The 16600-nt window shown below is 37.4% G+C and overlaps 1 protein-coding gene across 3 annotated transcripts in view; it reads left to right on the top strand.

The window, feature by feature from the left end:
• Nucleotides 1-16600, top strand: part of SGCZ (sarcoglycan zeta) — a gene marked incomplete at its 3' end in the record, with an annotated part of 494596 nt that overhangs the window by 433981 nt on the left and 44015 nt on the right. For 2 of the 3 annotated variants that reach the window (XM_080615414.1, XM_080615413.1), the window contains one exon: nt 10102-10224. The exons of the other annotated variant lie outside the window; for it this stretch is intronic. In XM_080615414.1, coding sequence (XP_080471540.1) covers nt 10102-10224 — 123 coding nt within the window. The remainder of the gene's footprint in view (nt 1-10101; nt 10225-16600) is intronic. 3 annotated transcript variants of the gene reach the window in all.

The following is a 16600-nucleotide window of genomic DNA, read 5'->3' as shown; positions in this document are numbered from 1 at the left end:
GCATTATTAACTCTATTTTATCATTTTACTGAAAATTGGAAGGGAGATGAACTTTATGGAAAATACTTAAGGGAATTAAAAAAGGACTCCAACCTGAATAGCTTCTCCCACAGCCAAAAACATGATTCTATGATTATTAAACAAAATATGCATAACTGCAGAATTTCTTGAGAAGTGGTTCAATCTGCTGGTAGGGGAGATCTGAACTGGCCTGCCAGCTATGATGACTGCTCATTCTCGCCAAGCAATGAAAAAACACAGTATATGCTACCCAGGATAAGCAGCAATTTCAACAGCAATAAGCTGTGTAGTAATGCCAAAAAAATCCCCACCCAAACTAACCATGCACACTTACCATATGCAGAAAATTTGATCTCATCACCTAATAACAACCACCAACATCTTACACTTGCACCATGTGATTATTGTATTACAGAAGACAAGATTTTTACCTGATCAGCATTAAATCATATTTGGTAAATGGAGTGGTTACCTTCCACCTTTAAAATTGTATCCTTATAATCATATCTAAACCTTGAAAAAGCAGTGAGTTCTTGGTAGTATTTATTATAATTCCAGGTAGTGGTTATAATTTGTTTTCCTGATTAATAATAAAGTAGTACAAGGCAGGATTGACTTTAAAAAGCAAAATGCTAAAAACATGCTTTCTTCATGATTGATATTATGGTATTACTTAATAGTAAATCAGACTAGACACTATACAGATTCAAAATAGACACCATTCTCGTCTTGAAGAATAATCTTTGAGTGTTAATCTAGACTACAGTACTATAATTTTCTGTGCTCATATTTGTGGCGTATCACAACACGGACTCAAGTTGATGAAGAGATTCAAATCCTAATTGGGACTCAAATCCAACTTTATTACAACCAAGACCCTTTTTATCCCCTTGCTCAGTACTTTCCCAACCGGCACAAACATGCCACGTTCAATCTCATTGGCCCCTGTAAAAACCTCCGGGTAAATAGTCCAATCATAATGCTGCAGACCCTCTCACAACCCCCACATCGTCAACTGCGCCAACTACATCCTGGCTCATCCCCCCAAGGCTTGCTTGTGTACCTTCCCTGTCCTTCAAGGTTCCAATTTGTCACCCCAGGGCTTGTTAAGCATTAAGGCCTCAGAGCTCATTCTCAAACTGTTTTTCATGCAAATCTTATCGCTTTCACTCCCCACACATATTGTATGTGCTGCCCAACATTTTTATTTAATGCATTTTCACTATATCTAAAATAAATAATTTTACGCTTTCTACTGTTTTCAATGTTGCTGGCTTTATGATAGTATTGATTATGCAACTGCTGTGCAAAAAACATGTGTTATAAACCATCATTATATGTGTATGGAGCAATATGAAATATGCATTTTTCATCTATATATGTTAAATTAATGGAATATCACAGAAAATAGTTTAATTCATATTATTTGAATTTGCAAGTAAATAATTTTCCTAGACAGAAGATGACAAGAGTTTGCCATTGACATCCCTTGATCCTGATTAAATCTATTAAGAAGCTGACTATATCTCTAGTATGAAGTAGGTTAGTAGTATAGCATAAAGTAGCAAAGCTAGAAAGCTCTCCAGATAGCCATGTGTTTTGTAAGAAGTACCTTTCCAAACAGAATTTGGAAGACAGATTTTCTTGCATGTTTCTCTGGACTGAAATGTGCATTATTCAAGCAGATCTGATTTGCTGGAAGTAAGCATAATGGATAGTTAGACTGCTTTACAGGTTTCGGCTAAAAATAAAAAAAAAAATAATTGCTTTGTTTATGCATAGTATTCTAAGAGATGATTCATAATTCTTGTTCGTACTATTACAGATTCAGACATTTTATGAGATGTGTATGTTTCTAGTGTTTTTGGAACACAGCTGTTTGCAGTACAGCTAAGAAGATAATAAATTGCACATGCAACTGCTTACTCTTATTTCAACTGGGAAATGAAAATGTAATGAAACAGAATTCCATTTTGATAACATTGATTACCCTGTAGGCAGTTTAACTTTTCAAAACCCTTTTTATAACATTCTACGTCAAAGAGACAAACTTACCATGTATTATGTTTTGTTAGTAGTCTCTCAAGTGGCTTGAATATACTAACCACTCTTTCAGCAATAAGTGAGTATTACTAAGTGATGTACTTTTAAATCCTGAGTGCAATATAAAGGAAAAACCCACTTCTTTTAGTATAAAAAAAATAGAGTTATGTCCTGTAGTGATATTTTGGAGTAGCTGAATTCTAGGGGTACTTTTACCTAATGTGTTACTGAAGAAGCACAAATGATAAGTATCTAAAATATATGCATTTCTTTCCAGAAGCTCCAGATCATTGTTCTGTAAGTCATTCTGCTGGTTTTGGCTGGGCTAGAGTTAATTTTCTTCATGGCAACTGATATGAGGCTATGTTTTGTATTTGTGCATGGAACAGTATTGATAACAGGGATGTTCCAGTATCTGAAGGGGGCCTATAAGGATGCTGGGAAGGGACTCTTCATTAGGTACTGTAGTGACACGACAAGGGGTAATGGGTTTAAAATTAGACAGGAGAAGTTTGGGTTAGATAAAAGGAAGAAGTTCTTTATTGTTGTCTTGGATTCAGCAGTAGCAGTCATTTTTCTTCTTAGTAGCTGGTGCGGTGCTGTGGTTTTGACTTTCAGCCTGGGAACAACACTGATAACACCGATGTTTTTAGTTGTTGCTCAGCAATGTTTAGTCTGACCAAGGACTTTCTGAGTCTGATGCTCAGCCAGGAGGGAGCGGAAGCCAGAAGGAAGCAGGACAGGACACCTGACCCAAACTAGCCAAAGGGCTATTCCATGCCATAGCACGTCATGCCCAGTTTATAAACTGGGGGCAGTTTCCCGGAGGGATGAACACGAGATCACTGCTCGGTCAGGCTGGATATCAGTCGGTGGATGGCGAGTGGTGGTATTCTCTCCCCTTGTTATTTCGCCTATCATTATTATTGGTGGTAGCAGTATTGGGTTTGTGTTATACCTTAGTTACTGGACTGCACTTATCTCAACCCGTGGGAGTCACATTCTTTTGATTCTCCTCCCCATCCCTCCGGGAGCTGGGAAAGGAAAGTAGGGGGAGTGAGCGAGCAGCTGCGTGATTCTAGGTTACTGGCTGGGCTTAAACCATGACAATTGTGAGGGTGGTGAGGCACTGGAATGGGTTGCCCAAGGATGTGAATGCACCATCCCTAGCAGTGTCAAGGCCAGGTTTGATGGTGTCTTGAGTGACATGATTTAGTGTGTGGTGTCTCTGCCCATGGCAGGGGGGTTGGAACTAGATGATCTTACGGTCCTTTCCAACCCTAACTATTCTATGATACTATGATTCCATGTTCTAGTTACTGCTGAGCAGTGCTTACACAGAGTCAAGGCCTTTTCTGCTCCTCACCCCACCCCACAGCAAGTAGGCTGGGGGTACACAAGAAACTGTGAGGGGACTCAGCCAGGACAGCTGAACCGAGGTGACAAAAGGGATATTACATACCATATGACATCGCATTCAGCAAATAAAACTGGAGGAAAAAGAAGGAAGAGAGGACATTCAGACTGATGACATTTGTCTTTCCAAGCGACTGTTACGTATGATGAAGCCCTGCTTTCATGGAGATATCTGAACACCTACCTGCAGTGGGAAGCACTGAATTAATTCCTTGGTTTGTTCTGCTTGTGTGTGTAGCTTTTGCTTTGCCTGTTGAACTGTCTTTATCTCAACCCATGAGTTTTCTCACTTTTACCCTTCTGATTCTTTCCCCATCTCACCAGGGGGAGTACGGAAGCAGCTGTGTGGTGCTTATTTGCCAGCTGGGGTTAAAACGGGGCAGAAAGCTCTATTATGCTAAATCATCACAAGTATTAAAAAGCAGTTATTGAAACATGAGCTGTCACTAGAAGTGATATATAATGAATAAGAATGTGGCAGATCTTTTTTCTCTTTGATTTCTCTCACATTTTCTGTTAATCCATATTCTTTACCAAACTAACAACTTTTATGCATGTAAATTAACAGCATCACAGTACTTATAAGGCCACTTTCTTTTAGGTAGCTAAGCAATCATCAGCTCTTAAAAAAAAAAAATTGAATCTAATTAGTATTAAGTTGTTTGTTAGTATCCCTTGATTTCCTGACCCATAACTATGCTTGCAGCACAAGGATAGGTTCAACCTTCCATCAGCTTTGCTTTCCTGTCCCTGCAGAATGCTGTTATCAGGCAGGCGGCGCACTCTGGTGGACTCCTTGCTCTGCAACCCAGAACTGTTAAAAAACAAGTCTTCTGGCCCATGACAATAGATATTGATTATATTGGGTTTTGCTTTGTTTCTGGGTAGCTTTTTTGTTTGGGGATTTTTCTGTTTGTTTTTTTTTTTGTGTGTGTGTGTGTTGTTTTTGGGGTTTTTTTATTTGTATGATCTGAGCGGAGTATTTTAGATTTCAAAGAATCATAGAATGCTTTGGGGTGGAAGGGACCTTTAAATGTCGTGCAGTCCAACACCACATGCTGTGAGCAAGAACATCTTCAACTAGGCAAGGTTGCTCAGTGCAGTCCAACCTGGTCTTCAATGTTTCTAGGGATAGGGCATCTACCACCTTTCTGGGCAACCTGTTCCAGTGCCCCACCACCCTCACATTGAAGAATTCTTTCCTAATATCTAACCTAAATCTGTCCTCTTTTAGTTTCAAACCATTACCCATCATCCCATCACAACAGGCTCTACTAAATGGATTGTTCCCTTTGTTATGTTCTACTTACCTCTCTCCATAAATAAGCATAGTATTTTTACAAACAGCTCTCCAGTCGGTACTTAGATTCATAGAATAGTTAGGGTTGGAAAGGACCTTAAGATCATGCAGTTCCAACCCCCCTGCCATGGGCAGGGACACACCACACTAAACCATGCCACCCAAGGTTCTGTCCAACCTGGACTTGAACACCACCAGGGATGGAGCATTCACAAATCCCCTGGGCAACCCATTCCAGTGCCTCACCACCCAAACAGTGAAGAATTTCTTCCTTATATCCAATCTAAACTTCCCCTGTTTAAGTTTTAACCTGTTACCGCTTGTCCTTTCACTACAGTTCCTAATGAAGAGTCCTTCCCCAGCATCCTTGTAGGCCCCCTTCAGATACTGGAAGGCTGCTATGAGGTCTCCACGCAGCCTTCTCTTCTCCAGGCTGAACAGCCCCAACTTTCTCAGCCTGTCTTCATATGGGAGGTGCTCCAGTCCCCTGATCATCCTCGTGGCCCTCCTCTGGACTTGTTCCAACACTTTCATGTCCTTTTTATGTTGAGGACACCAAAATTGTACACAATACTCCACGTGAGGTCTCGCGAGAGCAGAGTAGAGGGGCAGGATCATCTTCTTTGACCTGCTGGTCATGATGCTCCTTTTAATGCAAGCCCAGGATACAGCTGGCTTTCTGTCCTGCGAACGCACAGTGCCGGCTCATGTTCATTTTCTCATCAACCAACATACCCAAGCCCTTCTCTGCAGGGCTGCTCTGAATCTCTTCTCTGCCCAGCCTGTAGCTGTGCCTGGGATTGCTCCGACCCAGGTGGAGGACCTTGCACATTGTATGGTTAAACTTCATCAGGTTAGCATCAGCCCACCTCTCAAGCTTGTCAAAGTCCCTCTGGATGGCATCCCTTCCCTCCAGCATATCAACCGAACCACACAGCTTGGTGTCCTTGGCAAACTTGCTGAAGGTAGACTCAATCTCACTGTCCATGTCACCAACAAAGATGTTGAACAAGACTGGTCCTACCACCAATCCCTGAGGGACACCACTTGTTACTGGTCTCCAGCTGGACATTGAGTCATTGACCACAACTCTTTGCATGCGGCCATCCAGCCAATTCTTTATCCAACGAGTGGTCCATCTATCAAAATGATGTCTCTCTAATTTAGAGACAAGGATATTGTGTGAGACAGTGTCGAAGGCTTTGCATAAGTCCAGGTAGATGACATCAACTGCTCTTCCCCTGTCCATCAGTTCCGTAGCCCCATCATAGAAGGCCACCAAATTGGTCAGGCAGGATTTCCCCTTAGTGAAGCCATGCTGGCTGTCACCAAGCACCTCCTTGGTTTTCATGTGCCTTAGCATGCCTTTCAGGAGAATCTGCTCCAAGATTTTGCCAGGCACAGAGGTGAGACTGACTGGTCTGTAATTCCCCAGGTCATCCGTTTTCCCCTTCTTGAAAATGAGGGTTATATTTCCCTTTCTCCAGTCCTCGGGAACTTCACCTGACTGCCACGATTTTTCACATATGATGGCCAGTGGCTTAGCAACTTCATTCGCCATCTCCTTCAGGACCCACAAATGGATTTCATCATGTCCCATGGACTTGTGCTCATTCAGGTTCTTAAGATGGTCTCAAACCAGATTCTCTCCTACAGTGGGCCTATGGTCTTCATTCTCACAGTCCCTGCATCTGCTTTCCAAGACTAGGGTGGTGTGGTCAGAGCATTTGCTAGTAAAGACTGAGGCAAAGAAGTCATTAAGAACCTCAGCCTTCCACAAATCCAGCATTGCCAGTTCTACTTATAGCTTCTGGAGAGGGCTCACATTGTCCCTAGTCCACCTTTTATTTGTGATGTATCTATAGAATCACTTCCTGTTATCTTTCACGTCCCTAGCCAAGTTTAATTCTAACTGGGCCTTAGCTTTCCTAACCTGGTCCCTAGCTTCCCTTACTTACTAGCTTCTGCTTACTTCATGTTAAGCGGAATGTGCTTAGTCTACCTGGGTTTATTGCCTGTTGCAGCATAAATATCCCAACTGACCTTTATCTAGACATTGTAGGAGGCATTTTTCAGCTTTTTGTCTTCGGATTGTTTCCCAAAAACATTGACTGAAGTATGATTTCTGACTGTTGAAGTGATACTCAAGGGTTCTCCCTTCTCCTCCTTGCTGCAGTTTCCCTCCAAAGAAAATGCAAGCACTCAGGAAGAGTACCTGGCAGCACACCAGTTCAGGTGGTGCCCCACCAGTCTGGCATGCGCAGAAGACCAGATATTGAGCACCGTGAATGCACTTACCAGTAGGAAGTGCTTTCATTTTAGGGACTGGTTGTACCCCTATGTCTTGTGCAATATCTTTTCCTTCTGCAAAATGGGGGAGATAGGAATACAGTGATTTGGATACAGTGGTGTTTAAAGACTTTAAAGTGTGTGTTGTGGTTTAAGCCCAGGCCGTAAATCAGAACCACGAAGTCCGCTTCCCCCCCCACCTTTCTTCCCTCCGCTTCTGGAGGGACGGGGAGGAGAATCAAAAGAATGCAACTCCCACGGGTTGAGATAAGAACAGTTTAATAACTAAGGTATAACACAAATCACTACTGCTACCACTAATAGTAATAATGATAAAGGAAATAACAAGGAAGAGAATACAACCGCTCACCAACCAGTACCTTGCCCCCATCCCGCAGTGATCCAGCCCTTCCGGGCACTCTCCATTCTACATCCTGGGCATGACGTGCTATGGTATGGAATACCTCTTTGGCTAGTTTGGGTCAGGTGTCCTGTCCCTGCTTCCTCCCAGCTTCTCCTCCTCCCTGGCAGAGCATGAGACTCACAAAGTCCTTGGTCAGTCTAAACATCAGTGTTATCAGCTTTGTTTCCAGGCTGAAAGTCAAAAACACAGTGCTGCAAAAGCTACTAAGAAGGAGAAAAACTGACTGCTACTGCTGAACCCAGGACAGTGTGTGACCTTCATGATTATTGTGATAGTCTATCAAGCACTATATTTGACATTGTGTTCTAGTATGCAATAGTTTCACGTAGAATGTTATGGTAGTTGTTAAGTAATCTGAAACTATGAACTTTATTGTTTGAAATACAATTAATATTTGTTAACTGAAAGTTATTTTCTCAACAGAATTCTTACTTACATTTTCCAATAATTCAAAATGCAAGTCTTCTAAGATTTGCCTTAGAATAGAATGAAATTCACAAAGTGATTGAAAACTAGATCCATACAGAAGAATAAATACACAAATGGAGAAGGGCTTTGAGATTTTGAAATCAAACTTCTGACTAAACCAGGAAAAATTATTACTTCCAATTTTTCCTCAAAGGTATATATTTTAAGTCAATTTTAATATGACTTTAATACATTTTGCATTCAATTAATGCCTTTTAATTGTATGCTTTTAAATATCTCAAAATGAAGTAAAATTAAAAAAAAAAAAAGATAAATTGACCTTCTAATTTCCTCATGTGTTTCTGACACTGGGAAGATAGGCAACAGCCTTTTCGACTCACCAGTGGTTTGGTGAGTTGAAATGCTTAGATCTCATTGGGTTTCAAAAAATTAAGTTTTCATATAACAAATAAATACATATTTAAAAGCTTTTAAATAAGATATCTTTACACGTGTCAGTGCAACAAAACAGAGTATCCATCACAATTGTATAGCTAGCTAAATGCTAGCATCTTAAACAAAAATTTCAGGTGTTCCTGGGGGCAACACTACATGAGGCATAACTGCTGACCTATGGAAAATATTTAGAGTATAATGGATTCATTCAGTAAGACAGCTATGTGTGAAAATATATTGTGATTACATTTATCCTGATCAACAAATAGACTGTGATAAGTTTTATTAGTGAGCATTCTGGAATGTTTGTGAGGTGTAGCATTTAGCCTGTGGCTAACATTAGTTTGTCTGAAATATGTCCCTGTCTGTCTTTACATAAATTTAGTATTTTTCAAAACAAAGATACCCATACGATAACCCCATTTAAAATACAATTCAGTTGTACAAAGAGAGGGAGAAAATACCATTTTAGACTTTTACAACAGGATAAAGGTGTCTAAATTCAAGAAAATTTGGCATCGCAAAAGTTTTTAGTATTCCCTTTCATATTCTCCCTACATTCATGAATTATAAAGAATGAGAAATTTTCATGGTATAAATATAAGTTCATTTAAAAGTAAGAGGAACTGTTGTTTTGATTTTATAGCCGATTTGGTAAATATAAATTGCTGTGGCAATTATTCAAAATTAGTTATCACAGCTTTTATTATTACATATTTTGATAATGTGTATTTGCATATTAAGCTGAAAACTTCCACATTATGTAAGCAAGTGTTTTTTACAAACCTATAAGCGAAATTGGTAAACTGAAATGACAAACAGGGATTTCTTCATCCATAATGCCTTCCCCATAATTTTTACCTATATAGCATTAGGGGTCATTCCAGGTGTGCATTAGAAATGTGATTAGCGATCAGTGATTGTCAAAAATTGCAACATAATTATTCTCTTAAGTCCTGCAATTTGCCTTACAGCTGGTTGTGCTATATGCAGTTCATTGTTTTTCAACACTATTTTCAGAATTAAAGTTTTGCTATTACTTAATACAATAAAATAAAATATAAAATAAAATAAAAATTTTCAAAAACAGCTTAGCAGGACAAAACACTGAAGAATAAGGATAAGACCAGTAAATTGAATGGCATAGTAAATTTGACAGAGTTTTGTTATCTACAGTCTTCTTTTATTGCACTATTTGATACAGTTCCATAGGTTTGTTTAATTTCAAGATTACTTTAGAGTTTTGGAGCTTTGGGACAATTTTCATAGAATATGAAATAAACTGTGATATGTCAGTTCATGGGTTTTTTTTATTGGTTGTTTTTTGTTTGTTTTCTTTTTCTGTTGTTCATGTTTGCAGAACTGAATGAAAAATACCGTTTTCTGGTGTGATGATTTGTTGGCGATTATGGAATAGGTTATGTTATCTTTTTTTGCTGTTGCAAAAACCCTGCAGTTTAAGCTGAATAGCCATTTCAAGATCTCAGAATTTAAGTACATTCTAAGTTCTTGTGCTGACTTCCACGCAACACTGAAATAGATGGTTTTGAGTTTGATATGCAATAGTGAAATAGTTACTCTGTAAATTAATTTAACAATATTTTATAATACAAATTACCGGGCTAACAGAAAGCCCAGTATTTTATAAAAGCCTCATGTATTCAATATGTTTTGGATATTCTATGTATGCTGATGATATTCTTACAACATATTGCAGATGAAACATTCACTTCCTTGATTTCAGGAGCTGATGCTGTGGAGGCCCAGAGTAAGAGATTTGAAGTGAGGGCAACTGAAAGTGGAAAAGTATTGTTTTCTGCAGATGAAGATGAGATTGTTATTGGTGCTGACAGACTGAAAGTAACAGGTATGATAATAATAAAGTTTCTAAGTGGATGTAAACTTTTTTTCTTTTTTTTCCTCCTCTAATATCCTCAGTAATAATTAATCTATCAGTCTTGTAAAAGATTTTCATCCACTGGAGGGGAAGTCTTTTCATGATCAATGACTTCTTGACCAACCAAAAGATCCTGCATACTCCAAAAATCAGGTCCTCTCTAAAGGTGGACTTAAATTTAAGCTCTGCAGGGCTAACAATGGTACAAATCACCCTTATCATACTGATTTGGCTTTTATATGTTGCCGTTAAGCATTGTTTTGTGGTACCTATATCATTTGTTTAGGTCATGCCGCTTCACAATGGTAAGGGGGGTCATATACTATGAACTTTTATTTTTTTTTCTGTAAACATAATATCAAGTCTGTCTTTCATGTGAATTAAGGATATGTACTCTGCTTTACTTTAGAAGCTCAGCCGAACAGTAAGTAGAACACTTGAACATTTTTTCAATAAAATAGAAAAAAATACTGGCATTTTATTGTAAACATTATATGTATATCAGTAACTCATTTGATATTAGAAATGTGTTAGCTTATAAAAAAAAAGAATTGGTTACCTTATTCTGCTTTAGATAAATGCTTAAACTTCGAGTGCTTAATAAAGGCCTACCTGGACTTAGGTTGGATTTGAGCTTAAGATAATCTAGAATAAGATAGAAAACTTGAATGGCTTCATCAGTCAGGGTTGTTTAGCTTAGGTCAGTCTATATCTGGGGATTTCTCTGTACTGAGTTTGAAATCAGCCTACTAGTTTGAAAGTTCAATTCTATAGAAAATATAAGATGGTTCTGGTTTATGATGGTCATGATGTTATCCTTTTCTGGTCTGTAAAAATAAGAAATTAATTATTAGCAACTTTAAGCCTTTAAAAAAAAAAAAAAAAAAAGGTACTCCTACTTTTATGTAGAACCAGATATAGCATGTAATGCCAGATACAGCATCCAAGAAGTCCAAAGTCAAGCTATGACTGAACTTTCTTCATAAACCTCAAGATTGATGCTTGCCAGTATATATGGTATAATTTTTCTTCTGATTTCACTCCTATCTGACCTTTGTCTGTCTCCTCTAGCTAAGCAATCTGTTTTAATACTGCTAAACCAAAAGAAAAGCGTTTGAGTGATGTTGCAGTATCCAGTATAATACACTGAATTGTGTTGAGTTACCAAATTTGGGGTTGGGAGAGGGAAACAACAATGTTTGTTGAGTCAGCAGGAATGCTTCAGAGACAGTAGTTGTACAAGAATTTTACCATAGTAAAACTGAAGAAAATAACTGGAATAACACAAGAAAGAAAAAGAAAAAAAGAAAGAATCAAAAGAGTTCAGGTTAGATATAAGGAAGAAGTTCTTTACTGTGAGGGTGGTGAGGCACTGAAACAGGTTGCTCAAAGAAGTGGTAAATACGCCATCCCTGGCAGTGTTCAGAGCCAGGTTGGACAGAGCCTTGGATGACATCATCTAGGGTGAGGCATCCCTACCTGTGGCAGGCGGGTTGCAACTAGATGATCTTAAAGTCTTTTCCATCCCTAACCACTCTATGATTGCATATGGAATCCTGCTAAGGTACAAACTTGGTCAGAATAGTAAATACTGAGATCAGAATATTAAATACTTAACAAAGGTAATCTTAAACATACATTTGACATAGGAGATTTCAAAGGATTTATCGTAAGTTAAAAACTAAACCATCTTATAAATGGCATTGAGGATTACATCTGCTGTTAAGAAATGTAACCATAAGTTGTAGGTGTCATGGTAATTTTTTTTATTGGACTTCAGAAGTGAAGCATTATTCAACCGTCTTTGACTTCAGAGTTGTGTGAGTTCCTGTTGATATCCGTGGTATAAAAAGCAGCACAACTATTAAAAATTTATTCAGTGATGCTTAGCATGGGATATAAAATTGTTCCTTGTGAAAAGCACAGGATTTTCTCCTGAGTTCTAGAAATAAAGCTGGCTGTATGTGCACTTAGATTAAGCTTCCCCATGCAAATTAAATGAAAACCAGAAAACAAACAAACAAAAGGATTAAAAAAAAAAAAAAAAATAAAGGCTAGGAAAACCTAGTGCTGCTTTCATATATTCATCTGAGTTGAAGGAGTTACTGTATACCTCTTGAGTCCTACCAGAGAATTTCACTACTAGAATTGTTTGGACAAGTATTGATTTTCCTTCCATGGCTAAAATGAAAAATAAGAGTGAGGCTTGAATTTTCAAAGAAATTCTTTTGTTGAACTAGAAAAATTCTTTTATAGAGTTAAAATAATAAAAACATTGACTTGAATTACTTGCACAAACACACACAAAAGAAAGATATAAGCAGCATTTAAATATTGCAAAGGAACTGCATATTGTAGGATTTGTCAGGCTCTAAGTGTTGTCATTTAGGTCATGAACTTAAATACAACGTATGTTCCATTAAACAGCTTAGTGCCCAATATTTCAAGCAGTTTCTTCAGAAAAACATGTCAAGGTGTTTTGAAATTGTAATTTGAAAGAATAATTTACTTTTAAAAATCACTTTAAAATTATTGTTGTCTTTTATGTTTATTCAAAAGTAATTTAATGAAGTTGGGATCATTCTTTCTGATCTCTAGATAATCATCTTGTCTTAAAATCAGATTTCATTACTAACTTCTTACAATGAAGCTAGAAAAGGCTAGTTAGTTTCTTGTTATAGAATTAAAATTTTACCCTACAGAATGAAGGGAAGATATTATATTTCTAAATGAGTATTTTTGAAGGGTTTAGAGAAAATAACCTCATATCCCAATTTCTATAACCCTGAAAGGCTTTTTACAGTGTAAGTACTAATCTGCAGCCAAATAATAAAGCTGCAATGAGATGTCTATGCTTTAGTTTTGGCTTCAGTCTAAAGCTAAAATTATTTAACACAGATTTCCTAATGAAGACTAAAAGTTGTATGATCCATGCAATCTCAAGAAAATTGTTTTGTTTTGTTTTTTTTACATCTCCTAGGGGGTAAAAAAAAGAAAACCATATCATCCTATCTTCATGGAAAAATAAAATAACAAAATCTCTTTCATATAGTAGTTCTGAATTCTGTCCTAAGATTGTTTGATGCCTTTAAATTCTTCAGCAAAAACATGTCCCTGTGAGTTGCATCAATCAGATTGTATTACTCAATATGACATGATATGAGTGATGAAACCTGGCAAAACATTATAATGTTTTCAACCAGAATTATTTTTTTAGTGTATTTTTCTCAAGCCTGTGTTTTAATAATCATGGTGATTTAGGCTCATGTAGGAAAGGAGTTACGGAAGAAAAGAGAAAACAAATAATTAATATTATTTGGAGGTGAAATTCCCACATGCAGTTATTGAAGTGTGGTACTACAATGAAAACCTGATTTTGTTGTCTTGCTTAGCTGTGACTACTGTCACTTTGGAAACACTTCACTGTGAATGGGTCCAATAAATGATTCATTTTGGTAATAAATTTGCTAAAGCATGACCATTGTATGAGCATTTATAAACCACTGTGGCAGTGTGGGATTTATGTGTTCTATGATTTTTTCCTGAATTCAGAATGCTTTTGTAATGCACAGCTTTAACAAGCAATCTATCATAAAGCAGTGTAAGAAATACTTGATTGATAAAAACTTGAAAGATTAGGTTTACAGCTTCTCATTGACTATTTTTTTATCATGGAATTGCAATTGTAATAAGGCTTGCACATGTTTGCTTGTAGTAGAAACAAAAAGAAGACACATGAAAACTTTGCAGACCTTAATGACTTCCTATGAGCCTTCTTCCTTGTCAAATAGAAAAGTTGTGCAGAAAGATGGAAGTCAGAGAAGAACAGAAGATAGCATACTTCAGTTTTAATGGAAACTTTCTCTGATTAATTGCAGGACATGTGTAGGTCAAATCTACTTTGACACCGGAACAGTGTCAGGGAAAAATCAGTAAAGGGCTGCAAGTATCTTTTTCATTACACTAAAGTGTATGCTTATAGAGGGTTCAGCATGGCTTTGATCAAAGCCATTAACTACACTAGATCAAAGATGAAAGCCTTGATGTATCAAAGAAACTTAAGAAGATACCTACATGCTTATATTCTAATAATATTCTAATATCCAGAATTAATATGCAGAGGAGTGCACCAGTATCACAGTTTTGATTTTAAGATTATGCTGTAGGACTATAAATCTGCAGGTAATTGAAATATAGAAAGGTCTTCCAGAGTAGTTAAAAGGAAATGATAAAGTAGAAATATAGCTTATGGTTATAAAAAAAGAACTATGACAGAAATATGAGGAAATATATGTGAATTGCAAATGAGGTAGGAAAAGTAGAAATAAAATATTTATAACAAGCACTGAAATGTAGAAAAATAAATGATTATTTGATGTATGTTATTGCAGCAGGCATATATGTAGTGCCTTTAGAGACTGAATAGGAATTTCAATATGAATGGGAAAGAAGGCCTTGGATTTGCCACATTCAGTTGGTGGATTGTCATTTAGGACCGATGGAGTTTGGAGAGTGAAGTGGCACAAGATGAAAGGAAGCAATCACTTTAAGCTGGTTTATGCAGCCAAATTATGTGACCACAGTAAAAATGCTGTATTTGATATTCTAGTAAAAAGTTAAATCTTTAAGTAGATGTGCCAGGCTCTCAGTACCCTGAACACTGAGTGAGTATTCTTTTATCATCATCTGTCAGTAACAAAAATATATTGCATATATAGAATTTCTGTGTTTCCTCAGAAAAAACTACATTAATATTTACCCCAAAATGTTCTGGATTAATAAGGTTTGTGGTAAGTTTATTTAGATATCTGGGAAGCACTTAATGTCCAGACTGATCTGTATGAGAGCTCTGGTTGAAAGATAATGTTATTTCAGGAGTCTAACCACTTGGCAACAGAGCAACCTGTCAGAGCATTATGCTGGAGGTACAGCTGTAGAGCTGATTACAAGCACGTATATGTGAACTCCCAGCTGCCTGTGAACTCAAAGTCTTATTGACAGGGTAAAACCAGTGAGACTAAATAAATAAATTTCTTATTCAGGACATTGCATAAATAGATTTAAATCTTCTAGTTAAGGGTAGAATACATCCAGCCAGCTCAGATTACAAGCAGTGTGTACTTACATCAGCCTGCAGGTGACTGTGTATATTGTTGGAGAATTACATTGACCTAAGGATAATAACTGTCTGCAAAAAAAAGATACTGATTTTTTGGCACTTGAACAAAAGCATGCCAAGGAACAGAATGTTTGGTTTCAGGGATGTATGTAAAGAGAAGTAAGCTTGATAAAAGAAGTTTTCCTGAAAAGAGAATAGACCCAAAAGCAGACAAGTGTACAAGCAGTTCTGCCAGCCCAGGAAAATATGTTCGATATCTTACAGTCATTCCACAGAAAAAGTACTCAACAAAGTTATTTCTATAGGCAAAGACACAAAAGGAGCCAGCATATAGTCAGGCAGGAGAAAGGAAAAGGAAGGAAAAAAAAATATCCCAAACCAAAAATAATATTTTTTTGATGGTTAGGCAAGGATCCTCTATGAAAGTCAACCTTTCTATGATCCATGCTTTCTGAATGCCTCTCCTTCCATATTCAACTTTTTTTCCCCCCTTTTTTTCATAACATAAGTTATAAGAGAAGGCAGATTTTAATCCTTTCCTCTCCTTCTGGGTTGTAATCTATTTAATTCCATTAAATAGGACTTACGTTTTTGAGCTGATCCTGTACTTGTCTGAGCTGTTCCTTTGCAGAACAGTTGGCAGCTTCCCAAAGTTGCGGAAGAGACTGTTTGCTCTGTTCTGGTACAAGGCAGTATTGATGCAGAGACTGATTCTAACTTCCAGACTCAGTCTGCTTTTCAGGTTAAAACTTTGATTAAGTTATTGGATATTTGTGGCCAATGTAAGAATTAATATTTTTAGGAAAATCTGCCAATATCTGCATCATATTCCACATTCTCAGTTGAAGGACTACATAGAGTCCAGAGATGCAATTTGAAACAGTTGAAGTGTCTGGATTGGATGATACTGGGCAAATCCACATGGCCTATGTAAAGGTCAAAGCCCAGTGGAAAATTGCCCCACTATTACTAAGCTGAGATAAATTAAATCAAACCAGCTTGTTTAGAAAACAGACACTAAGCAGGATACAGGAACTAGGTATGAATTATGTTCAGATTGTGTAATAAAATTCTAACTCTTAAAACCTGAGCTAAGCCTGACACTTACATGCCCTCAGGCACTGCTAATTTTGAAAATGCACATTTAAATTACACCAGTCAGACCCATCTCTATTTTTAAGATATAGCTACCCACAGGAGGGAAAGGTGAATCATAAAGGAGTTCCA

This window comes from Psittacula echo (assembly GCF_963264785.1).
Source record: "Psittacula echo genome assembly, chromosome: 1".
In the NCBI taxonomy this organism is placed as follows: Eukaryota; Metazoa; Chordata; class Aves; order Psittaciformes; family Psittacidae; genus Psittacula; species Psittacula echo.
The sequence above is the reverse complement of the archived record's forward strand: the minus strand, read 5'-3'. Positions and strand labels throughout refer to the sequence as shown.